General features: G+C 38.5%; 1 protein-coding gene across 3 annotated transcripts in view; it reads right to left on the bottom strand.

Moving 5' to 3' along the window:
* Positions 1–787: 787 nt before the first annotated feature.
* LOC144048476 (syntaxin-binding protein 1-like) overlaps positions 788–26,586 on the bottom strand; it is a 37,499-nt gene continuing 11,700 nt past the window's right edge. Inside the window, exons 2-20 of one of the 3 annotated variants that reach the window (XM_077560486.1) lie at positions 25,534–25,583; positions 25,366–25,447; positions 23,814–23,890; positions 23,378–23,456; positions 22,981–23,084; positions 17,282–17,430; positions 15,324–15,408; positions 13,227–13,357; positions 10,788–10,895; positions 10,541–10,601; positions 10,022–10,087; positions 9,765–9,845; positions 9,276–9,414; positions 8,744–8,853; positions 6,215–6,316; positions 4,752–4,837; positions 3,592–3,749; positions 2,054–2,172; positions 788–1,851 (exon numbers count right to left, since the gene is read on the bottom strand). In XM_077560486.1, coding sequence (XP_077416612.1) covers positions 2,063–2,172; positions 3,592–3,749; positions 4,752–4,837; positions 6,215–6,316; positions 8,744–8,853; positions 9,276–9,414; positions 9,765–9,845; positions 10,022–10,087; positions 10,541–10,601; positions 10,788–10,895; positions 13,227–13,357; positions 15,324–15,408; positions 17,282–17,430; positions 22,981–23,084; positions 23,378–23,456; positions 23,814–23,890; positions 25,366–25,447; positions 25,534–25,583 — 1,778 coding nt within the window. In that variant the 3' untranslated portion in view covers positions 788–1,851; positions 2,054–2,062. Of the gene's footprint in view, positions 2,173–3,591; positions 3,750–4,751; positions 4,838–6,214; positions 6,317–8,743; positions 8,854–9,275; positions 9,415–9,764; positions 9,846–10,021; positions 10,088–10,540; positions 10,602–10,787; positions 10,896–13,226; positions 13,358–15,323; positions 15,409–17,281; positions 17,431–22,980; positions 23,085–23,377; positions 23,457–23,813; positions 23,891–25,365; positions 25,448–25,533; positions 25,584–26,586 lie in introns of all 3 variants that reach the window. The other 2 variants (XM_077560487.1, XM_077560485.1) reach the window with 2 other exon arrangements.

Here is a 26,586-nt window from a genome sequence, read left to right on the forward strand (position 1 = left end):
AGAAAAAGTGAGCAAATCTGTTGGGTCAAAAATATATATACAGCAATGCTAATATTTGGTTACATGTCTCTTGGCCATGTTCACTTCAATTCGGCGCTTTTGGTAGCCATCCACAAGCTTCTGGTGAGCTTATGGTTGAATCTTTGACCACTCCCCTTGACAGAATCGGTGCAGTTCAGTTAAATTTGTTGGCTTGCTGACAGGGACTTTCTTTAGCATTGTCCAGATGTTCTCAATGGAGTTTAATAAGTCAGGACTTTGGGAAGGCCATTCTAAAACCTTAATACTTTGTGAAACCAGTTGTCCTGTCAGATGTGTTTTTGTGAAAACATGTAATAGATGAGTGTTTAGTAGTTTACACTATGGAATTAAAATGACGCTTTAACACGGAATCATAATTGTTTGTTCATGCATGTACAGTACAATTAGGATGTAATCTCTGAATGTAAGAAAATAGTTTTCTGATCATGTGAGGAGCTGGGAAAGAACACAAATGATGAACAAATAGTCCTGATGATTTTATTTCATTAGAAATGATTTAATCTTGTACACCCCTCAGAGGATGCTTGTGCAGGAATTCCCATTTTACAAGGCTGCAGGCTCCTATAAAGCATGATTGTTTCTGGACTCAACTGATGGAATTTCAGCAACCAAAATCAAGTCATGCTCTCAATGTGGTCGAAGTTGACTTGCTTTAGTTGACTGTTTGACTGGCAAATATTTGGCTGTCGAATGCAGTTCAAAAGAACAAAGAGGACTTTAAAAAAAGTCAAACAAGAACAACACCTCTATTTTGAAGTATTTTATTCACACGATGCACCCAAAACCTTTGTTAGACCAGGAATGCATGTCACATTTAATATGCACATCAAATGGGATGGTACAGTAATATTCATTTAATGATACTGTTTTGTTTTTTCAACTCAATTATTCATTGCATTTAGAACAAGAATAAACAGACAGTACTGACATTTCAATCAGAAGCACTATATTAAGAACTATATAACGAACACAGGCAAACAGACAATGAAGGGACACATTATTGATTGACTAAAACAAAACCCTACACAACCCTTCGCAAACAAATAGCAAATAAATATCAGGGGAGGTTGATATATATGTAACAAAATACAGTGAGCACGTTCGGAAATACACTCAGAGCGCACACTGGTTCACTCCGACCATTTGTACCAGGGTGCGCACTAGGCCCTCCCGACTTGGGGCACAGTGAGCCAGTGCGTTGGACATTAGTGGCGCTAGGTCTGGGGCTTGTCTTAAGGTGGCTGTTGTTCAGCTGGCTAATGTTGACGTTGGCTAGCTATGTGGAGTACTGAGCTGAGTGGTAAACAAAACATAAGTAGTAGTCTTGCTAACACAGTGTGTAATTTGTGTGTTCAGAAATTAATGGGAGAGTAGCACACTGCCTTTCTGAACACACAGTGTAGTGCACGGATTTGAGAGCTACTTGTGAATTGAACAGCTCGATGTCCAAGTGATTGCATAAAACATCAGATCATGGATGAAAAGGTGAAAGAATCACGTTCCTCATTCCTCAGGTCTAAAGTATTTCACATATTGAAATAAACACACCGCACAATAAAGTAAATATTCAAAAATAAATAGTCTAGCTCTGTTAACATTGCTCAAACACAATTTACTATATTTATTGACACAAAAAGAAGTAAATGTTGTATTTTTTGTATTTGTAGAATCTAAGCGAAGATGTAGGTGGGCAAAGCATCCATTTGGGTGCGTCGGGGCACTACACAAAATTCTCTTTGGTGTTTTCTTTGTTACACAAGTCTTTTGGAAGTTTTTTGAATGAGGAAAGAGTGACAATTTCAGTCGAACCTGAAACATACAGAAACATGAACTCTTCATGCTCTGGCACAACATTCATCTAACCTTGGCTGTTTGACACATTTGAGTCTACAACACGCGTCAGAGAAGAACAAGGGTTTGACTTGTAAAGGAGTACTTTTGTGCTTTTAACATAATTTTGGTTTATGTACTGCATGTTGAAATGTCAATGACACAATGAGATCGCATTTACCTCCGTATATCACTGTGCTAACTGCTCGTCGTTGGTATCAGGTGGTGCATTGGGGTCCAAGAAATCTGGGTGCTGTAGTTCCTTCAGGTATTTGGGAGGTGTAAGGATGTGAGTGGAGCCTGCAGAAGACACACACCTTAGCTCAAAATCATTTGGATTTTGCAAACTGTGATGACAGCTAACAGAATGCACAATTTTATTTGTGAAGAAAGCCATAATGTCCTGTTCATTTTTTCTTGTCACAAAGCATGAAAGAGACTGGTGCTCTTTCGTAGTATGTAAAGATGTATAACTATTTACCAGTAAGTATCTTTGTTTAATCTATTGCCTTGGAAATAGACAGCTTCCAAAGACACTGGTGGGATTTGTATCGCTCTTCTTTTAAAAAGACAGTGTGTAAAATTTAGTGCCGTCTAGTGGTGAACTAATAGATTGCAACAAGGTGCCTCAGAGAGAACACACACTCAAGCCTACCACCAATTACAAGACTATGTTCGCAAAGTTCTTTTCCTTCGGGTATTGGTAGCAGAAAGACGCCGGCAAAACATGTCAAATTAATAGTGTTTTTTTTAAATGAATGAGAACAGTGAAGAATTGAAAAATTCTACATTTAAATGAACAGAGAACTTAAATTTAATTAATTTTAAATTTAATTAATACATTTTGTTTGTAATATTTTATGTGAATATGTTAATTACAAATTGTTTTAGTCCATAGTACAAAGCACAATACCATCCATCTATCCATTTTCTTAACCATGTAATGTTTGCGGGGAAAATGTTCCTCACTGTCTTTACCATTTCTCTCTATAAATCTTTTACAGCCGTTGGGTCCAAACCATGGCCCGGGGGCCATTTGTGGCCCACCGTCCATTTTCTAGCGGTCCTCAACATATACAAAAAATAACTTTTGACATAGGCAGCTTTTGTAGATATGCAAAGAAACTATTTAAAGCTAAAATGAAAATATTTCTCTTTGTAAATCAGATATTTCAGTTTCAGAAGCAAAAATGTTTTCCTCCATATTCAGCTGTCTGTGTCAAGGTCTGATTTGTGAACACATCACATTAATGACTAAGATCCTCAAGTAAACACTGCTTTAAAAAAAAAAAAAAGAAGTCATTTTTATTACCAATTACCATTCCTTTAAATCTGAATGTGGAGATTGGCTCAGGGCAGGGGCGAAACTGTACTAGTGGGATACAGGGGTGTGGGCCACCCCAAAATCCGGAAAAATCCCAAATGTTTGTCTTGTTTAAAAATAACTTAAAACCCACTAAAATAACTATAGTACAAAACAAGTGATGGATTTATTAGGTTAATAAAGTCAGACAATGTCAAAGTGGCCCTGGCATCCTTGGATTATTCTGTATGTGGCCCTCAAAGGAAAAAGTTTGGACACCCCTGTTTTACAGGTATAACCATAACGTTCTAAAGTTTGGGGACACTAATGAATGTTTACATCTATGAACACCATGACCAAAATTAATGAGCATGGTTAAAAAAATAAGTGGCATAAGTAAATCTATTTGAACGTACCAATCAGGGCCTCCCATTTGCCATTGGCCTGCGTGACCTCATACACACAGCGCATCTCACTATAGGTCATGCCTCCAATAATGAAGACAATAACCCTTGGGCCAGTCTTCACCTCTGTGGGGCCTCGGTTTTTGTGCCAGTTTCCATAGCGGGCACTGCTAAATAAAACAAACAAATGAAAAACAACATGACATACATTTCTATTTATGTTTATATTGCATGCATTACATCACACCAAAAATAAACAGACCACACACACATGCAGGAAAGATTGCGTGGATGGTGCCAAAACCAAGTAGGCTACTACAGGAAATAGTGTGCTGTATGTAAGAATGTTCTTTTCTTAGCAAATAAAAGCCTAAACATGACAAAATCCAGTCATTGAGGAATTTTGACTGAATCAATGATTTTTTTTTTGTGTTGATATGAAAATAGGATTTTTCATCCTTAGTATAAAGTATAAACTCTTCTGAATCTCATTCTAGGGATCAAACAAAGCAGTTATCAGTTTTGATGTCCAGATCCGATCACGTGATCAGAAATCGGGGCCAATCATATGATCTTCAGTTGATCCCATATCGGGTGAAAAAGAAAGTGACAAAATAATCCAGATGTGTAAATATCTTGCCAAATAGAACAGTAATAGCTTAGTTCAATGTTACACAATGTTACGTTTCAGGGTTTTTGTTTATTTGTTTATTTAGTAGTGATGTAGTAAATGACAGTACAGAGTGGCAGGCTCACACGCACACACTCATACAGGCACATATGCCTCTGCTCCACACTCCTGCAGGCAGAGGCAGAATGGTGCCTTGTGTTTGACTTTTTCAGAACAAGCAAACACTCATTGCTTACATTTGCCCTTGGGCAAGTCTTATATAGTATATTATATAGTATTTATATTACACAGTAAACATTACTGAACTTTATTTTGCTCGAAAAGACAACTGAAATGCATTCACACGCAATTTGTTACAAGTGAAACATCCTCATACACACTACTGAAAATGTTCTCGGGGGCCAAAAAGTGTGATTAGGACATCCCTTGTTATGGGTAAAAGAAAATAATAATAATTCCTAATATATATTAGACATTTGTTCAAATGCACCATAAGCAATGAATAGAACTATCGAATACTATGACTGTGACTACTACTAACCTTGATGGAGCACTTGCTTTGGCTGATGCTTGTCTCTGGGAAATGTATGGGTACTGCTTGATGTCAAGTTTATCCTCAATGGCGTCCTGTAGGAAAACAAGATCTTCGTGTAAGCATCTTGATCTTAGCAGACTTTATTCTTTGTTCATGCAAAATATAATTAAAGTATATGTTTGCATAAAAAACACTTTACATCATCATGGCTGTTCAATTGAAATGCTGCTTGCAACCGCCTGCTCTATATCTGCAAGATTCACCCTTGACTGACCCTTTACAGTATTTTTTTAAATGGATTGTTTCATAATTCTTTACACATTGAAATAATGACAGAATGACATTTATTTTAACATTCAGGTGTTTGGCAGTTCATGAAGTTTCTTTCCTTACATTAGTCACAGGCAATGAGGTGCAAACTGCCATTTGCATTTGAATTAGGTTTAGGACTTCCTAGATCTACACAAGTAACACAAGAAAATATTGTAAATAAGTCTAATGGGCAAACATTGTACAACAGCCTTAGATTTACTCGTTTTTCACTTTTTTCGACAACAGATGAAGAAGCTGTCACTTTTTAGTGTCACAAAATTATATATTTACATGGTCTTATTGCCCTTTATTGCAACTGGCTAGCAATCAAGGTCTATCCTGCCTCGATCAAGGTCTATCCTTGTGATTCAGAAAATGAATCTCCCCTCATTTCCCCAAAATATTTCTACCTCTTCCAACCTCGCTACTCTGGCGTTAAAATATGGGGAAAAAATGAGTTTGACGGGTTTCTGCTCGGATTGTAAACACTAACGCTCGAGGAAGCCGAGGACAGCAGCCAAACATGAGCAAGCGTGAAAACAGTCCACCAATCGGGAGCGGGTGTTCGCACATCGTAATTTGCATAATTTATGCAGGCAAGACACATGAATCCAATTCCTAACACGTCTGCGAAAGGAGTCCACCAGCCCACCAATCAGTAGCGCACGTTGGCACAGCTAAATTTGCATATGGCACTCATAAAGGTCGCTTGCCTCGGCGGCTTGGCTGGCGGTAAAAGGCTGGTAGTCGGGTTAATTCATGAACATTACAACGTGACGTTGGTTTGGGTGTACGTCACTCGACGTGTGCTCCTTGTGTATGTGAATCGCATCAAGGGCGCGTTGCCCTCAAGTTAAAGTCGCATTTGTTTTTGTAATGTGAACAGTCCATAGAAAGATCGGATTTAACAAAAAATCTGAATTTGGGCATCACGCCCTGCAGTGTGAACGTAGCCAAAGACAACTTATCTGACGAATACATGAAAGATTAAACAATAAAAATGTAAACTTAACTAAACTTAATGCAAAAAAACAAGCAAGCCTTGGGGTCTTTTTTGACCCCACTTTTGCCTCTAAGGGTTGAAGAGCTAGTTCTTTACTGTATATTTTATATAAATATATATATTTTAGAACAGAATCATATACTGAATGGCGCACCTCAATGAGATCCTTGACGAGAGGAGTCCATCTTGAGAGTTGGTAGGTATGCTCACTGATTCGCTCCTTACGGTCAGGCTTTTTGATTTTCTTGGCAGAGGCCTGCAATGGAATAATTCATTTGTATCATATAGCATATCATATCATAAATCATGTCACATGTATTTGAATCATTCAACTTCAATTCGTAACAGTCAGAACTATAGTTTGATGATTGTTACTACAAACAACAATTCCAATAAAGTTGTGTTGTGTAAAATGTAAATAAATATAGAATACATCCATCCATCCATCCATCCATTTTCTTAATGATTTGCATATCCTTTTCATCCTATATTCAATTGAATACACTGCAAAGACAATATATTTCATGTTCAAATTGATAAAAAAATTTTTTAATTCACTCATTTCGAATTTAATGCCTGAAAATTGTCCAAAACGCATTTACAATGGGAAAGCTGAGAACATCCCTTCTCTTTTTACGCTTTTCTTCGCTGTGCGGCAACTCGCACTCCTCTCACGGCGGCCATCGCTACGCAACAGGCCCAGAATGAACCACACTCTTTCTAGCTGCCAGGCTGCAGGTCTTCCAGGCGCTCCAAAACCGGACAACAAAAAGGGCCCCTTACCAGCCAGAAGATCAGACTCCAGAAGGATTAAAAACTGCCTTGGTCCGTGAGGGCTTTTCCTATCTTAATAAAAATGGATCGCAGTTTCCCTTGCCTGGATGCAGGTCGCCGGGGACCCCTCTGGAGCCTGGCCTGGAGGTGGGGCTTGAAGGTGAGCGTCTGGTGGCCGGGCCTGTACCCCTGTACCCATGGGGCACAGCCCGAAAAGGCAAAGTGGGCCCCCCGGCTTCCCATGCGCCCATCGGCGGGAGCGAGCGGTTGGGGGGGCATGGGTGGTGGTGCGAGTGTTGGTATGTGGCCTGTGTGTCGCAGCAGTGGGCGGAAACGGCGTGGATGTGTGACTTACCGAAGTCTGTGGCATGTACCCCATTTACCTCTGCATACATTTACTTCCTTTTGGAAGGCTGCTGCTCTAAATATACTCAGTCTCTGAAGGATTTAAGAAAAAAATCCAAGCACAGTTGCTGTTGCAAAGGCTTTAATCACACATTTATATTTAGATATGTTTACTGCCTTTGACAAGTATACTTGGCAATTCCATTTTTTTCAGTGGGGCTAGATGGGGGAGAATCTGATTATCTTCCACTGTAAATGTCATACTTGAAAACAAGTTTACTGATGCACAACCACCAGTAGATGACATTATTGCCCCATTTTATACGAAATATAAACAGTTTGCTGAGAGTCTATGGGAGTAATGGCTGCATTTTGTGCAACCATACATTTATCTTTTTTTTCTTCTTCTTTTCTTTTCTGAGAGAACTCATTCGGTAATGTTACCGATTCAACATGTCATCATCATTGCTCTCTCGCTTTTTTATACTAACTAACTATACTATACTTTATACTATACTATACCATACTACTATCTAAGGCAGAAAGGAGAGAGTCTACTGTACATGTATTATGCCATTTGGCAGATTCGGTTTATATTAGTGCTGTCAAAGTTAAAGTGTTAACTGATTAAATAATCACAAAAAACTATCGCATTAATCATAAATGAACGCGGATTAATCGCACTTTTAATTTTGATTTTAGATTATCCTTTAGCGTGACAGAGGATGGCTACATTTAAGGTAGCACAGGTTGTGTTAGCAATAAACATAATTACATCCATTTGTTTCCATTTTAAATTATGCAAGTAATTAACTGATTAGAAAAAGAGGAGGATGGGCGTGTGCAGTGGATAATTTTTTTTTGAAGATGTCTTCATAACATTAAATGTCAAAAGAATGAACACATAACCAGTGCTCTTCAAATTTGGCGGGAATTTTTTGGGGATAAAAAAGGCTTTTTTTTTATTAAGTAATTAATCGTGATTAATTAAAATTCTAAAATGTGATTAATCCGATTAAGAAATGTTATCGTTTGACAGCTCTAATTTATATATAATTACTGAACATAATATCGCGTAGGTACATTTTGAAATTTTTCTAAAATGGCTGGCAGTGGGCGGCACGGTGGTTGACTGGTTAGCACATCTGCCTCCCAGTGCAGAGGATGTGGGATCGAGTCCGTGCTTCGGCCTTCCTGGGTGGAGTTTGCATGTTCTCCCCGTGCTTGCGTGGGTTTCCTCCCACATTCCAAAGACATGCATGGCAGGTTAATTGAACACTTCAAATTGTCTATAGGTGTGATTGTGAGTATGGATGGTTGTTCATCTCTGTGTGCCCTGCGATTGGCTGGCAACCGGTTCAGTGAGTATCCCGCCTACTGCCCGAAGCCAGCTGGGATAGGCTCTAGCGACCCTTGTGTGGACAAGCGGTTAAGAAAATGGATGGATGGTTGGATGGCTGGCAGTGAATGAGTTAAACTATGCCTCGGCCAAGGCTCTTAGAAGTAAAATACATGAGGATCACCTGTTTCACACTTAACTTTAGGATTTTAGAACACAGCTTACCTCAGAGACGATAGGCACACCCATGTGTGCCATGTTGGAAATTATGTCACTGTCCTCTGGTGGGATGTTGGCATGTTGGAGCAATTTACATAAGTTTTCTTCGGTCACACCTGAGACACACGCACACACACGCACACACACATGCATATGCACAGTCGATAGGAGATGCATATTGTACAAAAGTAGACATTCACAAATATACAGTGATGTATATTTGTTGGTGGGAAAAAATCTGAAAATAACTAAGTATCACAAGAGGTCCAAACTTTTTATAGTATATATGAATATGTACGATGGTGGAAATAATTATTTGAGTCCCTGCTGAATTCAAAAGTTACCTCACTCACAAAGAAATTTGCAGTCTCCATTGATGGTTGTGATAGAATATCAGCACCAAAAAAAAGTCACAAAAAGCATACCAAATATACATTATAAAAGTTGTGCATTTCATTCGTTGATGTGTGTCTCAGATTCAGATTATGTAATATGACATTAATATAGAAATAAAACACAGTAAGGAGAGATATCTGACCATTCTTGAGAAAGATGTAAAGCAGAATGATGCGAATCTTGTCAGAGATGCTGACATTTGTATCCAGTAAGATTGGTACAATAAGCCTCATGGGATCTTTTATCTTCTCGCCCTCTGCATCAGTGCTCATTGCAAGGTCCTTTCAAAAAGGAAGAAAGGGGTCCGATTATTCAGGCAAGCCTGGCAAGGTTGTTTCCTTGAAAACAAGCAAGTAAAGCTTTTATTTGCAGGCCACATAACTCAGAGGGCCTGTCGTAATTACGTAACCTAATTATAAATATAATTCAATATTGTATGATCTAGCACCAGTGCAAAAGTTCCATGGAAATTAGCTATTTAAAGAATATAAATGTATCTGTTGGTTTGGCATTGTTGTCTTGTTATAGACTTAATGTACCACAGTGAAATGTCCATTGTCCTCTGCTCTTAATCTGGTCACATCTGAACATCCATGTCATTAAAATGTGTGGAAGAAGCGGTCTTAATTACCTGTTCGACACGGCAGAGCTTGTCAACAGTCCCCTGGTAACGGTTCATACAATCTTCAGCCAGGTGAAGATGGGTGGAATACTAACAAGAAAAAAACATTATGTAAGTAGATGAGTTTTGTGTGTGAGAGCAATATACAGTAGTTACAAACATTTGCACATTGAAATGTATAACAATGTATTATCTCTTATTGTAGGTACTAACAAATTATGAACAAATGTGAACACTTTCCACAAGAATGCATTTACTGCTCTTACTTTACTTAGTTCCTTTTGATACTGAGGCATTTTTTTCAACATCTGAGACAGTTCCTTCATTGTGGTCTGAAAGACAATGGTGATAAGTGGTGATGATAAAATAAAAATTCAATACATACATACAAACATACACACACATATATATATATATATACAGTATATATATATACACACACACATATATGGCCCCAAGTGTTATGTAGTATGAACCTACATGTTTTTGAACTCCAAGAGGAAGCAATATTGACTTGTATTGACTACATAAGCACAGAGGAGTACATGCAATTCAACCCAGACAGTAACTTTTGACCTTATAGTTTAAATAAGGTATTATTTCATCTATGCCGTTGGCACACTGCCCTACCAAAAGTTCATTGAAACTCTTCCAGCCACATTGTGTACCAATTAATTACTATCTCATTATATTCTTTCACGTTTGTGCGTGTGAATAAAATATACTGCAATACAGTCTAATGCCAAGAAACATTGTTTAGAGTAATGTGGATGTTTTTCCTCTACCTTTTCGCCTGTGTTCATTTTTTTGCTGGCAGAAAATTCTTTCAAAGAGCGAGTCACAGCCCTATGCAAGTAAGACAAAGACAATGTAAATTATGGTAGAATATCAGTTCAGAAATACAAAAATAAGCTTTTTGTACACTTCAAAAATCCAAGTGCTGTTAATTTTGAGGTTGTTATTTGTTCCCATAAGAATGTTGCACATGACCACGTCAGAAAGAACATGGGCGTAAGCAGTACAAGCACTCACGTTGAAACTTCAGCAATGTGTTTATGTCTCAGATTTAACCACAGGTCATCATCCTCATCGAGTAATACGTCTTTTGTCCTAGTCTCCCCCATGCCACTGGTCTCAAAACTGACACAGAAATATATACAATGAGAAAAGAACACACACAATGGGCATTAGAAAATAATACAGTGTTTCATAACAGAAGGTGTTACATTTACAAATTGAAGTATCATATGGACAAAACTTGCTTGACTATTAGGGGTGTAACAAAAAAAAAGATTTTAACCGGAAATCCGGTTTTGATTTGAACGATGCGAGTGCACCGGCACATGGACTGATGAATCGGTCTAAAAATAGCTTGAACCGGACGATGGCCCGGTCAAAATGTTATAAATCGATTTTATGTTGCTGGTACAATTTACAAGGTGCGGGCTCCCCGTTCGCCATATGCAATTTGCATACAGTAATCCCACAATCCTCGATGCGGACAGTGACTCATGTGATTAATTAAAATTATTTTTTTTATTTTTTTGCAAACAGACAACACAACTTTCTCAAATATCAACATCAAGGTTACAGTTCATTCACAACATCGCTCCAAGCCAATGACGCGAGTAGCGAGTATTAGCAAACAAGCCGCTCTGTTGCGACCAGAGGAGGGATGAACACGGGAATTGTGTCGTTTTCTGCTCCAAAACATAACTATATTGCCCTGAGTCGCATAAAACAACTTTGAATTACCCAATGGGCTCGCTCGAAAGTTGCGAGGATAAACGAAGGATGATATGGCAGACAACTATTTAGCCCGTCCAGGACGCCTTGTCAAATCCTAATAGCTTGGCAACATCCCCTGCCTTTGACCAGACGAGGAATACACAAACTTTTTTTTTTTAAACTTAAAACTCTGAAAGATGGATAATCAGATGCTTTTACGAGCGATAAGTCAGCCAGGATCGCGGAGGAATGAGGAGCATGAAGGTAGAACATCCACAGGTAAACTGTCAACTGTTTTGGAACCCTTTTCATTTTATTTTCTTGTGTCGTCGAGTGCACATAGTTCCCCAACTCTGATTTATAAACACTGATTTACGTGACGTAACTGTCATTGATTGTCGTCCTAATGGAATTAGAATTGCAACTGCAGTTGTAATGCAGTAATCATGACAAAGGGTTCTGAGTGTTCTTAAAAATGAGGTAGAGGATTTATTCCTAAAATGAAATAGTATTTATTATTGTAGGCCACTGCAACAAACATTAACACTGCTTTAATGTAGGAAAATAAAAGTGTTATGTGTGATGATTACATTTGAATGTATTGAAAAATATTGAAACGAAATCATACTCAAAAAATGTTCAAAAAACAACATTGCCTAAACATTAAAGAACCTTAAAATAAGGCTGGTATTGACACAGATACCTGGTATCGGTACTCGCCCATCAATACTTACAAGTGTTTAATTTTATTAGGCAGATGCATGTTAAAATTGCATTTTAAAAGACTGGAAAATATGTCTTTAGAAAAAATGGGTAATCTTGTGATCTTCATTTGGTTTAACAATTCTTTTTTTAGAGTGCACCTTCATCAACAAGATCATTTGTCAAAAGGACATGCCATGTTCATGAAAAAAAGTGGACTTTTAATATCGGCCTACTAACTGTTTTTTGTTTTGTTTTTTAATAACAGATGGCAGAACTATGTTACGCCACAACTCGCCAGCTGACTGAATGAATGAGGAAATTAAATAACAATTAATATAATTATAATTGTCGTGTGTGGCTGAAAGGAGGCGGATACAGAGAGAAACCCGAGGTTCATTGTGATAAACCTGCTACCGACCAGGTTGGGCTCATAGACTCTGTTACTACGGTAACTGACCAAGAGTTTAAGTTACCTCGTTTTATGAAACAGGCTAGAGTTACCTCTTTTTCTCTGGTTTCAGTTACCTCCCTTTCTGCAACGGAAAACGCAGAGTTTCACACATTTCAGGGTTAACAGACTCAGGGTTCTCACTAAAACTGCTTTGTGAAATGGACCCCAGGAATGGTTTAAGTATGAGTTGCGTTGCTCATTGCTACTGTTGTGTTTTTACTGTACATTAGACAAATAAATAAACACCTTAAAATGTAGAGAACCATTTTGCTGTACATTGCACATGTGACCAAAAAAACACCATGACCAATTCCCTTATCATCAAGCTGTGCGTATTTCTGCTGCATGTTTTGATCCTGGGCAGACTATCGTAGACTAGTAAAAATAGCTGATTCTTGATACATGAAAGCCATGTGCTTGGCCAAACAAAATTCTGAGATCTGATGAACCAAGGCTAAATTTGGCCTCAATTGTGTGGCATTATGGGTGTGTTCAGTTTCAAGTATCACACAGAAGGGGCTGAATACAAGGGACTGAATCCATGTATGTGTGTATGTGGCCATGCATGACCATGTTAGGCTGTATACCTGTAGACATCATTTTCAAGGCCTAGCAGATCATAGGCCATTGCCTGCAGAGTGAGCTCATGAAGAAGAGGTGACACAGGATCAAATCCTCGGTCCAGGATGATAAGTTGACTACGGCACTTATCCGGTCCCTGGAAGAATCCAGCCCACAAACAAAAGACTCTAACATTATACAGGGATTTAGTTTAATTTGTAAGAGTAAAATCATATTAAAACAACATCACCAATCATTTTGCAGAACCATGTCTGCACTCCAAACATCTGACTATCAAGGCTTTGCGAAATTTAGAATTGAATCGAAAATGATCCCTAAATTCCAGCTCACTTCTTTAATTCAAATTTAATTGAGGTAGCAAACAGGAAGCAGAATTGCAATTAAAATTTGAATTGCAAGAGGTATAATTGAAATTCCATGAACTTAAAGAATTCAGGATGCCAAATTTAAATGAATTTAACAATGAAGCTGTAAATTTACCGTATATAAGCCACTTAACAACATGAAATTCATACAACTTCACACCAGTGCTTCTCAATTATTTTGTTTTTTGTTACACCCCCCCAAGAAGAAGTACCCCCCCCCCCCATTTCTGCTGCGACTATAAATAGTATAATTTGTCTATATAATTGCTGTCTTTTTTTTTATTATATTGGACAGCAATTATTATTGCATGTCATGCAATATTGACATTGGATTGGACTATATTTAGCATTAATAAGAGATCCATGATGGGATGTAATATCTTAATTTGCCAGATTGTTTCATCGGCTCCACGAAAAAAGACATATTTTATGTTTTCAGCAATTTTTGTAGATTTTTTCCCCCCCACACATTTCATTGACGTCAATATATATAATTATACAGGGAGGGGGGTTTCTGCTATTCGTGGCCCAGGCCAGTCCCTATCAACCATGAATGGCGGCAGTCGACTGGAGAGTAAATCTAAAAGTTTTTTAAAAATCGATATATTGCTCCATCTTCTGATAAAATCGATGATCAGCCAAAAAATCCTGGTCGTGTAAACCTTAATACAAATATTATTATACAGTGGTCCCTTGCTACTTTGTGGTTAACTTGTCCCGGATTTGTATTTGGGTCCAAAATTCATACATTGCGGGGGTTTTTGTAGCATATCAAGAAATCTTGGGTTGTACCTCGCTATATCGCGATTTTTCAGAGATTATTACCCCATTGTCTCATTTTCACTGATATGTGACGAGAACAGGGTTGGGGAATCCATGTCCAGAAAGTAAAAGCCCTGCCACAGATGGTTCTTCTCAGATGACAGTAAAATGAGCTCGTCTTTACCTGTTGAGTAAAAGCACTTGTGGCTAAAGTCAATCTTTGGCAAGGTTATTACATTCTAGACCAGAGGTGGGCAATCTCGGTCCTCGAGGGCCGAAGTCCTGCAGGTTTTGGAGGTTTCTCACTTCCAACACAAGCTGATTCCAATCAACAGGATCGTTATCAGGCTTATGCAGAGCTTGCTGATGAGCTGATTATATATCAGCTGTGTTGGAGAGGGGCAACATGCAAAACCTGCAGGTCTCCGGCCCTCGATGCCCACCTCTGTTCTAGACGGACCTGGATTTCCCAGCCCTGGATGAGATTGAGGTTCTATGAATTCCACTGAATTCATTTCAACTTCCTTTGATTCAAATTCAATTCAGCATCCTGTGGGGTAGAGTCAATTCAAATTCTTCCATTGAATTGAATTGAAGTCTGAAATTCTGAATTTTGCAGAGCCCTGGGGAGTATACAAAGAATACAATGTATGTACTGTATGTGCATGTATTACTAGTAATGTATAAAATGTGCTGTTTAAAATACGTATCCCCATAACAATTGCGAGACAGAAAGACATAGTGACTGTCACAGCATTCTTTTTTGAAGCAGTGCACAAAGGATTAGGATTAACAACAGATGGACCTGTAAGGAGAGAGACACATTTCAGCACACATTGTAGCATATCAACAAAAAGGTTATTAATTTAAATTACTTTTTCTTCAAGTCAAATCAGTAATAAATGTGGGTATTTTGACATTTCTTTATATATTGACTTTATTGGTGCCTTTTTTTTGTGCATCAACATCTCCCACCTCCCCCATGCTGGGGTCATCAGCTTTGTAGCCATCCAGCTTGTCTTGTAGCATTTGGGCTAGATCAGCACAGTCTTTGTACTCTCTGAAACACACAAAAAAACAAACAAAATGCTTACAGTACAATTTTACAGGACAACTTATAAGCACAAAATGTTCTAATGCTGTATCTCCCCCAGTTATAAAACTGTTATAAGCAATAAACAATCGTGACTATAAGTGTATGATAAACAATATGACAAGGAGGATTAATGCTCCTGTGAAGTAACTGAATGTAACGATGCGCCCGTCACCGAACGACCAATCGTGGCACACCTGTTTTCTGAAGCTGTGCCGTGATTGGATTTTAACTGCCCCGAGGAACTGTGATGATTGTCAATTGACAGTAGCAAAATGCCCGCCCCGTGAGATGGATAAAAACAGTGTTGTCACTGTCATTGTAATCTGATTACTTTCTTTCAATAATAAGCAATCTAACACGTAAATTTTTCCAAACCAGTAATCTGATTAAAATTACTTTCCTAAGTGGCTGTACGTTACTATTTTTTATTACCTCATAATGTATGTAGAATGCAAAATTTTGTTGTCCATTTTGAAGAGAATTTTGAGAAAAATTTTCTCTTGCATTTGGGAGTGACGTCACACCGCACGTTTTCTCAGCGGAAGACGCAACGCCGGGTCATGTGTACCAACATGAGTGAGCGCTCGGAGTCTGACCAAAACAATACCATCACGACGTAAACAATGGAAGAAGCAGGAGGAACTCCACAAACGGGTGCATTTGCTCATTGGAAACACAGCCATTACTTCGCATTTTTGTCCAGTAAAGATGACAAAACACCTTCAGTGTGTTGCAAACTTTGCGCTGGCTCAAAAGTGACAGGTAAGGAGACAGCCAGCAGTTCTACAGTGACTAAGTTGTTTTTAAGTAACTTAGTTACTTTGACAACAAAGTAATCAATAAAGTAACTAGATTGTTTTTTTTTAGGAGTAATCAGTAATCAGTAATCACATTATGTTTTCAAGTAATCTGTGACAACACTGGTGATATGGCATGACTCCTTCTTGTGACTGGCTCCAAGTACCTCTTAGCGCACTCAAAAAATCCAAAACGGCATTGTTGAATAGACAATATGTCGTGTTAACTTTTGTTTCTGGCATTTCAACAATGTTTACAGGCAGCAAAACAAAAATCTTCTCACTGCCTCCCATTTTGTTTGTCTTATGCCATGTTAAGACTAGTGAGGGCGCATGGAGCATATTATTGTAAAGCTTTATTTTTTTTCCGGATTGACTTCCCCTTTAACAACTGCATTGTCTGATTACTTATGTTATCTGGCTTATCTTGTATTTGTTTGATCACCTTAAAGTGGGGAAAAAACTGAAGAATTTTAGAATACTTTTTCATGGCACTGTCCTTACTCTCCTCTTAGAAATTTTGTGGTGTGACTGTTATGCATTTGCGTCAGTATTACTATTACACTTCTTCGCCTAACACACTCTACTGCAAACCACTCCAATAAGAGTTGGACAAAGGACATTTATTTTTAGATGTATGCCCATCCGTCCATTTCCTACATCGTTTATCTTCAGTTGGGACTTTGGGCGAGACACAGACGACAACCTGGACTGTCTCAGTACATTACATTTGACACTGTATGTGTAATTGTGACCCTGTGTAGATTAGAAAAAAATGAAAAATAAATTCAAATTTGTGAACTTAGGTCTTGTTTGTTTTAGAATAATTGAAGATGTACAGAGTATGTTTTTATAATTATTCCAACGTTCAAATAACTATTCAATTAAATCCCCAGAAATTATACTTTGTATCACCATGATGAATGTATGTAAACCTCTGACCACAACATAATATATGGTTTTACTGCTTGTAAAAATAAAATAAAAAAATAAACACACAAAAAAACAATGGCTGAATGAAGTATTATTGTTGGTCTCACCCTCTGTATCGGATTCCAGGATATTCTTTGAGAGTAGCACAGAGGGTGGCAATCTGTTCAGCGCAACCCTCAAGCAAGTTGTTCTTCACATCAGCTTTGAAGGGGCTGTAGAAGTCCTGAAAGGCATCTACTTTACCCAGGGAGAAGACCTGCACCAAAGGGAAACATGGTTTAACCAACCATCCAATTGGTTCACAAAAATGGTTCATTAATCAAGGCTTCAGGTCATTCTCAATAAGATGACGTATTTCCCTGTTTTACATCTTTTTAGTGAACATTTATTTTCAACGATATGCCATGTTTCAAATGTACAAATTAACTCTGCACTGTGAATATGATTATTATGGGACTGCTGTGCAGAGCAGGCACATATTACTATCCTAGAAAATGGGAAAAAGGGTTTATTATTTTCCGCAAAAATGCGGCCCGTACCGTAAATCGCACCGGCACAAATGAGGTATCAAACGATGCGGCTCGATCTGACTCATTATTTTTCTAAGAATTCCGAGTTACCATGGCGACGCTATTCCCAAAAAACTCCCCAAAAAAGTCCCATTGAAATGAATGGGAAAAGGAAAGACAAAATCACACATCAAGCACCTTTTTCCAAGACACCCTGCGCGCGCATAAGGTAACCGACCGATATGAATTTTAGCTCATTTTGTAGCAATTTTTCCCATCTTTAGCTCAGTGTCCAAAAAAAATTTAAGGAATGAAAGCTCTCCCCCCTGTGCGGGTTTAAAGACAGTGAGCGAAAGGGAAACAAATAGCCTTTTAACATTGGTGTGTATTGCACGTGCCAGACTGGAGCAATTAGCCCCAGAGTGGCGGGAACCAAAAAATCTATTTCCAAAAGTTTCACTTCAACTCGTCACCATGGCCACAATCTTTGCTCACTAGACATCAAATTCTCACATTTTGTAGTCACAAGGGTCTGCTTTCAGACAAACCCACTTTTATTTGGCTAAGGTGTCATTTAGTACCTTTATTTTCACTTTAAGCGAGAAGAAGTCGGACTTTCTCGCCTATCTTTTCCATGTTAATTTCGGCGACTTTTTCCTCTTCTTTTCTTATAAATCTAAAGTTTTCAACCTGCTCTCATTTGGTCATTTTTCATCCGATTAAGAAAATGAGAACATGCCCGCGTTCCCCAAACCCTTGCCGTTCTAACGAGCCATGTCTGGAATCTGCATCTTCAACCGTTAAGTCGTGAGAGGCTTTTGTTCGAGGTGTGCGTCTCTCATACAATATCAATGGAATGTGTGTGCGTGATGTCTCCAGTATGTTCAAGTTCCAATGTGTGTGCGTGAATGTGCATGTTTCTTAAAGCGACAGTAAGATACTTTTAGTTTATGTTGATTATGGTTAACTTCCACATTTCTTGACCGATTTCAATCGTTTAATTTTTTAACTGTTTAGCTCATTTAAATGAATAAATAAAAAACTACATTAAAAAAAACAAAAAAACACAACATTATTATTATTATTTTTCAAAGGCAATGGAATGGACTGCTATTTAAATAGTGCTTTTTTAGCTATACTGCCTGGTCTCTCACGTCTGCATAGCAACTGCCTCAGCCAATCATCTCTCATACTGTTGAGCTCAACTCACCCTCTTTTTTTCTTGGTGTACTCAAGGCTTGGCCTATGTACGGACGGCCATCTTGGCCAATTGATTAGGTACGCCCAGGATTCTCGCCACTCCGCTCGCCCAGGGCGGCGGCCATCTTGGACAATTGATTAGGTACGCCAAGGACTCTCTCCCCCTCGCCCACCTGGGTCGGCGGCCATCTTGGCCATTTGACTACTACTAAAATTACTACAACTACAAGTACTACTAATACTACTACTACTACGAGTACAAGTACTACTACTACTTACTACTACTACTTACTACTACTACTACAAGTACTTGCTACTACTAAAAGTCCTACTACTACTACTATTGCTACAAGTACTACATGCGTCTTTCCACATTGCAAGAGTCAGCAGTCCCATTCAAAATTTCCGCGGGAATTGTTCTAGTTATTGTTAATATTCATTTATTAATTTTTTTTTTTACATTTCCATGTTATTGAATTAAAAGTTTCAGAGAACATTTAATTGCCAGTGATAACGTTTCATGTTTGAAATATATATATTTTACTGGTGAATACTGTTAATTATTTCCCTGTTTTTAAATCTAAAAGTTCAGTGAACATTTCATTGCCAGTGATATGTTTCAAATTAACCCAAAAACATGTTTAAGAATCTTGAAACTTAAATAAAAAAAAGTAAATATGAAAGGCAGGCTGGTTTGCTCAAATGTGTTTACATGGTGTTCCATGTAAAAAAGAATATCAGGCTACATCTAAATGGTTGACCCCACACATTTTTCACTCTCCAAATCTGGACCTTTGCAAAAAGTTTAAACACCCCGGAACAAACTATTAACATTATCATTTAAAAAATATTTTAAAGATAGAGACTGAAGCATTTCCGTTGTACTTTGTAAACATGGCATGTCGTTAAATTAGCAGGCTAACATTCTGTGTGGCACTTACCTGTCGACCAGCAAGCAGGTCAACACCGCAGGCTGTGTTTCTTAAAAGGCTTACCCAGTGTGTTTACCGTTATATATCCAATATTTGACAATTATATGGCATAGTTAAAACCCATTTGAATGCGAATAAAGGATTTCAATTAATTTCATTCATTTAATATACCTCAACGGCCTCGACAAACTGGCACTGAGCACATGCGCAGTTTTACTTTCAGCTTGCCTTTGGCGGTACACCGACCCACAGTGATACACCTTCCACTCTGTAAATGGCTGGAGGAAAAGCGTTGAGTCTCCGCTCAAAAACAAAAGGCCAGAATACAAGCAGTGGGAGGGGGGATAGATGACAAAATTACCACCACACTTTAACAGACGCCCAGAGGTGTTGATTTAGATGGATTTCATTTGTATACATCCAATGTTTATTTTTGAGGGAAATGCTTCAGACCCTACCTTTAATAGAACCCCCCTGACCACGCCTGTCATATATGGAGAGAGCTGGGGTGGGGTGTCACATTTGGATGCACACAGTCTCAAAATTTCCATGGCACATGCGCGTCTGACATCATGCAAGGGGGCATCTTGAAGTTTGTCTGTATAAATGCGCTATGCGGGTGCCAATCTTATCTCTCCGAGCCCATGCAAGTCCGTTTGCTTCCGCGATGGCGCCCTGATTTCAATGTAAATGAGTCTCCGGTCTCGTCTATATTCTATCCCAAAACGGAGCACAATAGCACAAATGCACACTTTCGAGCACCACCCACAAAAGAAAGAAAACTCACCCATTCACACAGTTAGACTGCACTTTGCACTTGGCTTGCGAGAATGAAAATAGGGCCCTATCTTAGGATTCAGCATACTCAGGGTAAACATATGTTATGTTTGTGTCTTGGTGCAGCTAACTAACGCAAGTACAGATACTGAGTGCATAGTGGCTAATGCGTAAATGCATATTGCGGATAAAAAAGATTGTACGACTTGCTTGCAATTTAGTGGGGCCTCATCTTGATTTATTTGATTTCTGTCACAGTAACTTGACTTGCTTGGAACTTGAAGATAAAGACTAACTAACAGCAAGTCAGGGTCAACAGCTCCCTCTCGGAACCCAGATTGATAAGCACAGGCGCCCCACAGGGCTGCGTCAGCTCCCCGGTCCTCTTCACATTGTACACAAATGATTGTGTGACATCACACCCTGAGAACTTAATCATTAAGTTCTCTGATGACACAGCTATCGTCAGCTTGCTGCAGGCCGGCGGTAGCCCACTGGACTATTTCTCAGAAATAGAGAAATTTGTCCAGTGGTGTGACCAGAATCATCTTGTGCTCAATGTGGGGAAGACAGAGGAGGTGATATTTGATCCAAAAACTGTTGGTGACCACAGGCCAGTCGTCATTAAAAGCAACCACATCAGCCAGGTGGGTTCATACAGGTAACTGGGGGTCCACATCGACAACACACTCAGCTGGAGAATACATGTTGGAAGTCTCTGCTCCAAACTCCAACAGCGTCTCTATTTCTTACGCAGACTTAGGGTCTATGAAGTGGAGCAGAGGATCATGCTGTTGTTCTACCGGGCTGCATTGGAAAGTATCATCAGATACGGCATTGCGGCCTGGTACGGCAACCTGACTGTGCAGTCAAGATCACAGATTCCCGGTCTGGTGCGGACTGCCATGAAGATCATGGGGGTCAGGAATTATCCTTCCCTACAGATGCTTTATGAGCGGTCCGTTACCGGGCTGGCACAGAAAATTGTTAATGACCCGACTCACATTCTGCATCATGAGCTCCAGCTACTGCCTTCCGGCAGGAGATTCAGGGCCCCCAGAACCAGGCTGAACCGCTACAAAAACTCATTCCTGACAACATCCATCAAACTGCTTAACAACCGACATTAACTCAGTGCAATAAGATATATGGTGCAATGTTGTGTACATACTCATGTGTGTGTATATATATATATATATATATATATATATATATATATATATATATATATATATACTGTATATATAGAAGTGTGTATATGTGTGTGTGTATATGGGTGTGTGCAATGTACTTCTCTACACTTGTATACTTCTGTGAAGACTTCTGGGAAGTCTCCTACTTATTGCTGCACTTCTTATTTATTTAATTTTAATTTTATCTCTTTCTATTCTGTTGTTTTCTCTTTACTGTAAACTGCAGCTGGACGGAGTCCAGGAAAAAGTTCCCCACGGGGAAAATAAAAGTATATCGTATCGTATCGTAACTATGACTGTCACTCAACTGACTCAAAGTGGCACAAAGAAGAGAGAGAAAGAGTGGGAAAAAATATATATATAAAATATTGTGTGAACATTTATGTGAAATGGGTTCCTAGCACAAAAAAAGGATGCGGTCCACTGCTGTAAATGGCCACAAATGCTTGTTAGCCTGAAATCGCAAGATCTGTCATTTAGATCTGTAACAATAATTTAATTGCCTCTAAACGGACATTGGTTGGGTAGTTATTCATTTATCTATTTAGTTATTTGCTATTCTGGCCAAACACCAAAACATCCAATCATATAGAATAGGTTCACTAAATACACACAAATATTAAAGCTGCATTAATCAAGTTTGAAACTTTTTACACGCGCCTGCCACCTCTGGACTAAAGTGTAAATGCAGCCTCCATGACATGAGCCGCGCAGGCCTATGCAAGCACGAGCGAACAGAAAGTCTTCTGGCAAGAGGCCACTGTGACAGAGTTCCAGAGTTCCATCAATTTAAAAACTTGCAGTTGTTGTTTATTCCAAGTGTCTCAGGGTCAACACTTCTTCTTCTACGCATTATGGCGCAAAAGTGGAAACTTATTATTTTTTGCATTCCAACAATACATTCAAATCACGCAAAAAAAGAAAACAATAAAACAATGCGGAAGTGAAGAAAAAATTGGAAACTCTACCCGGAGATGGGAGCGCACACGACTATTTTATAGGCTTATCGACGCAGTTGTTGTAAACACGTTAGGGCTTTCTCTACACATCAGTGCATTGCTTCTGTACATAGATGTGTAAAAATCTGTAATTTTAACATTTAAACTTGCTTAATGCAGCTTTAATGAAAATATAACCACCATCGTGATTTAACCTTGATCAGGTAATAACAAGCTGATAAAACACACTTTCTTACTTGAGATTCATAGGGCAGAAAGGCTACATGGATCTCAGTCAAGGCCTTCATGGCTTTGGAGGCGCGAGAGTTGGTCAGGAGACCAAACATGGAGTCTGGAATTGCTGTAATAAACACAAATTGTATTAAATTCAATAAATATTCACCAAGTGAAACAATTAATGATTACATTAAATAGTTTTTTATTTTAAGAGACAAAAAAAGTCCCATATAACCATGGTTATATGGTTGAGGTTTATTCTAATAGGAACTGTGTTCCTCAGCAGTAAACAAGCATTATTGTCAGTATTATAGAATATTATATATATACAGTATATTGTTATAAAATATTATAGTCATTCATTGCATGTATTGATTCAAGATTACAAATGACTTGAAATGGTTTTGTGCTACTCACTGTCAGTGAAGAAGACGTGGGCCGCTCTATACCTTGGAGACTGTGGATCTCTGAAGTCATCAATCAGACCCTCAACAGACTGTCAGCAGATAACGATAGCATTTCTAATGAACTTGTGTAAAAAGTTGTTACTGCTAAAAAAAAAATCCATGAGTGTGACTAAAGACACACTTCCTTTACCTAAACTCACATGCTTAAACTCCATGACAATTCTATGTGAAATTAAACCACCAACCTATGGTATAAAGATTTATCAGCAATCGCGTTAATCATTATCGTTTTAGAGCAACTTACTGATTTTATTGTATGTAAAATCAACATGGTAATTAATCAAGGAATGTCTTTGTTGCTCAGTCAGGCTACTAATGCAATAGTCTTTGTTAAACTTTTTAAAACTATGCTTTGTGTTTTTTGTATGAGACCGATTTCTTATTACCTCATCTGAGGGTGTTATCAGATAGATGGCTTCCATGCTGGGCAGAGGCTCGCGCCGCTTGGATATGTTCTCGACAACTGTGAAAAGGAACAATGAAGGTTATATTAAGAAATTTGTTATTAACTCATTCATTCCCAGCCATTTTCAATGAAGCAACCTCCTTCACTGTTTTACTGGATTTTGATTGATTTTGCAAGGACCTAAGAATATTGTGTTCTATTGCTCTTGAAAACATGGAAGAAAGATTAGTCTCTCCTTTCATCAGGAAAAAAAGTTTATTTGTATCTTTTTCCGTTTTGCAGCAATTAGCATTATAATATAGCTAAGTTTCAGCATTATTCACAAATGTGTTGAAAACAGTGGAAAAAAAGAGCTTGTTGCAACATGGCCCTCGCTAATCTCTTATACGCCGCTGCCACCTGCTGGCCATTTTTTGTAATAACTATCATTGCTTTAAGCAACCTCTTCAGGTCAGAAGCTGCATCAGAGCCCTTCTGTATGCTTTTGCATTAAAAAAAAAAAAACATAAAAAAAACATGTCCACACGTTTTTGGGAGAGAGGGAGAGAAAGAGAGAAGTATTTTTATTTATTTATTTTACACATTTTGGGGATTGAATTACTTAAATACTATCTGCTCTCATTTCATTTGATTGTTTATTTTAATGGAAGCTATTGACAAACTTGTTGGTACTGGTGGATCTTAATCACACGACCTGTGTGGCCCTGAAAAATAAACCAGAGTATTGGACTCCTCATCCCAAAGCCCTTCCGCAAGTCAAACAGGACATCGGTGACCTAAAGATATATCGGCCAATCATGATCGGTGGCCGATCGATCAGAGCATTCCTAATTTCAATTATTTTTAAATTTGACAAATAATTTTAGGCCATGAAAGACAAGATGGCCATTGAGCTCTTCATGTCCAATATGTTGATGGCATGTAGACAGAATTTTCCCACACATCTACACTTATTTAAAGTACTCTGATTAAAAACAAATAAATCTCAATGGTTCCAGTAGGCTTTTTTTCAGTCAAAAGCTTGAAGGGTTTGTACTAAGACTGAAAGCTATTTCAAACTGTTCATAATTCCTTACAGGCCGTAATTTCAGCAGGAAAAAACCCAGCTACCATCGGCATGCAACCTTTTGATGATGAGCAGTGTTGTGTTTGCATAAAAATATATTTTGGAATTGTTGCCAATCTGGATACACTGACTGTCACCTACATTTTCCAACGAATGAAAAATGATTTCATATTTTCTCATCACCAAGAAAGGAACTCAACCAAAAAATAAAAATACAAAAGCGGATAAAATGTCTTGAGGAGCAGGTACATTTCTTTTCAAGCCACATTATTGAGCAAAGGTGCCCCAAGACCCAGAAGCTGCGGCCTTGATCAGACAGCTGCAGAGCTCACTTAGCACTTTGCAGCATAAGCATAAAAGACAAAACAAAGAGAATACTGCGACCCCCTCAGTCCTGACGTTAACAATCAAAAGAATGATGGTGTCTTTCAGATGAATCTGAACTGGTAAAAAGAGTGATACTCACTGGTGATTCCTTCTGACATGATGTCTGTCATCTTGCAACAGGAGGAAATCATCTTCATACTCAGCTTGTCCACCACAAGCACCTACAAAGGAGTGAGACAGAACTATTCATAGCGGGGAATTGAATGTTTAATCTTCATGTGAATCTAGAAGAAAAAAATACACTTACTTTCCATTTTCCTTTTTCTCTTGCCTTTTTGATGACACCGTTCATTATTTCTGTGAATTGAGAAACAGGCAAATCATTTAACACTCATTCACTGCCAGCCATTTTCACTGAAGCAACCTCCTTCGCTCCCGGCTGTTTTACTAGATTTTGACTGATTTTGCAAGACCCACAGAATATTGTGTTACGTTGCTATAAAAACATTGAACCTACCAAAAGAAAGATTAGAGTATCTTCTTTCATCAGGAAAAAAAACTTATATTTGTATATCTTTCCGTTTTGCAGAAATTAGCATTAGAATATAGCGAAGTTTCATTAATATTCACATTCGTGGTGAAAACACTTGTAAAAAAGCTTGTTGCAACTCGGGCCTGGCTGATCTCTTATACTCTGCTGCCACCTGCTGGCTTTTTGTGATAACTACCTTTGCTTTAAGACAGTGTTTGTCAACCTTTTTTGAGCCACTGCACACTTTTTTAATCAAAGAAATCTTGAGGGACACCACCCATAGAAAATGTAAAAAACAAAAACAAAAAAACTAATGGCTATAGCGTTTCATTTTTTAACGTTTATATTATAGGCTGCCGGTCATTAACACAAGAGCAAACGCAGAAGTATAAGCCAGGCTTTACTCGACAGCGACACACTTTTTGCGGATAATAATAATAATTTTTTTACCAATTAGGTGGAATTAACAAACAAACACCCATCCATCCATCCGTTACAATTAAGAAAAATAATATGCTAAAAAGAACTTACATGAAGGAATTTTTGCTGTCACACTCTCTAATTGTGTGGTTCCCAACCACGGTTCTCAAGTACCTCATCCAGCCTGTTTTCCATGTCTCCCACAGCCAACACAGGTGTTTCCAACGATTAGCTACTCAGATCCCGTCCACACGAAAGCCCGTTTCAATGTATACGCACAAGTTTATTACCGTTTGGGCAGTTCATCCACACAGCGGCGGCCTTTTCGGAGCTTAAAACCGACCATTTTTGGAACCGGGCTCCAGAGTGGAAGGATTTCAAAACGCACTCCGTACTTTCCAATTTGGA

Source organism: Vanacampus margaritifer, chromosome 3 (assembly GCF_051991255.1).
Source record: "Vanacampus margaritifer isolate UIUO_Vmar chromosome 3, RoL_Vmar_1.0, whole genome shotgun sequence".
Lineage (NCBI taxonomy): Eukaryota > Metazoa > Chordata > Actinopteri > Syngnathiformes > Syngnathidae > Vanacampus > Vanacampus margaritifer.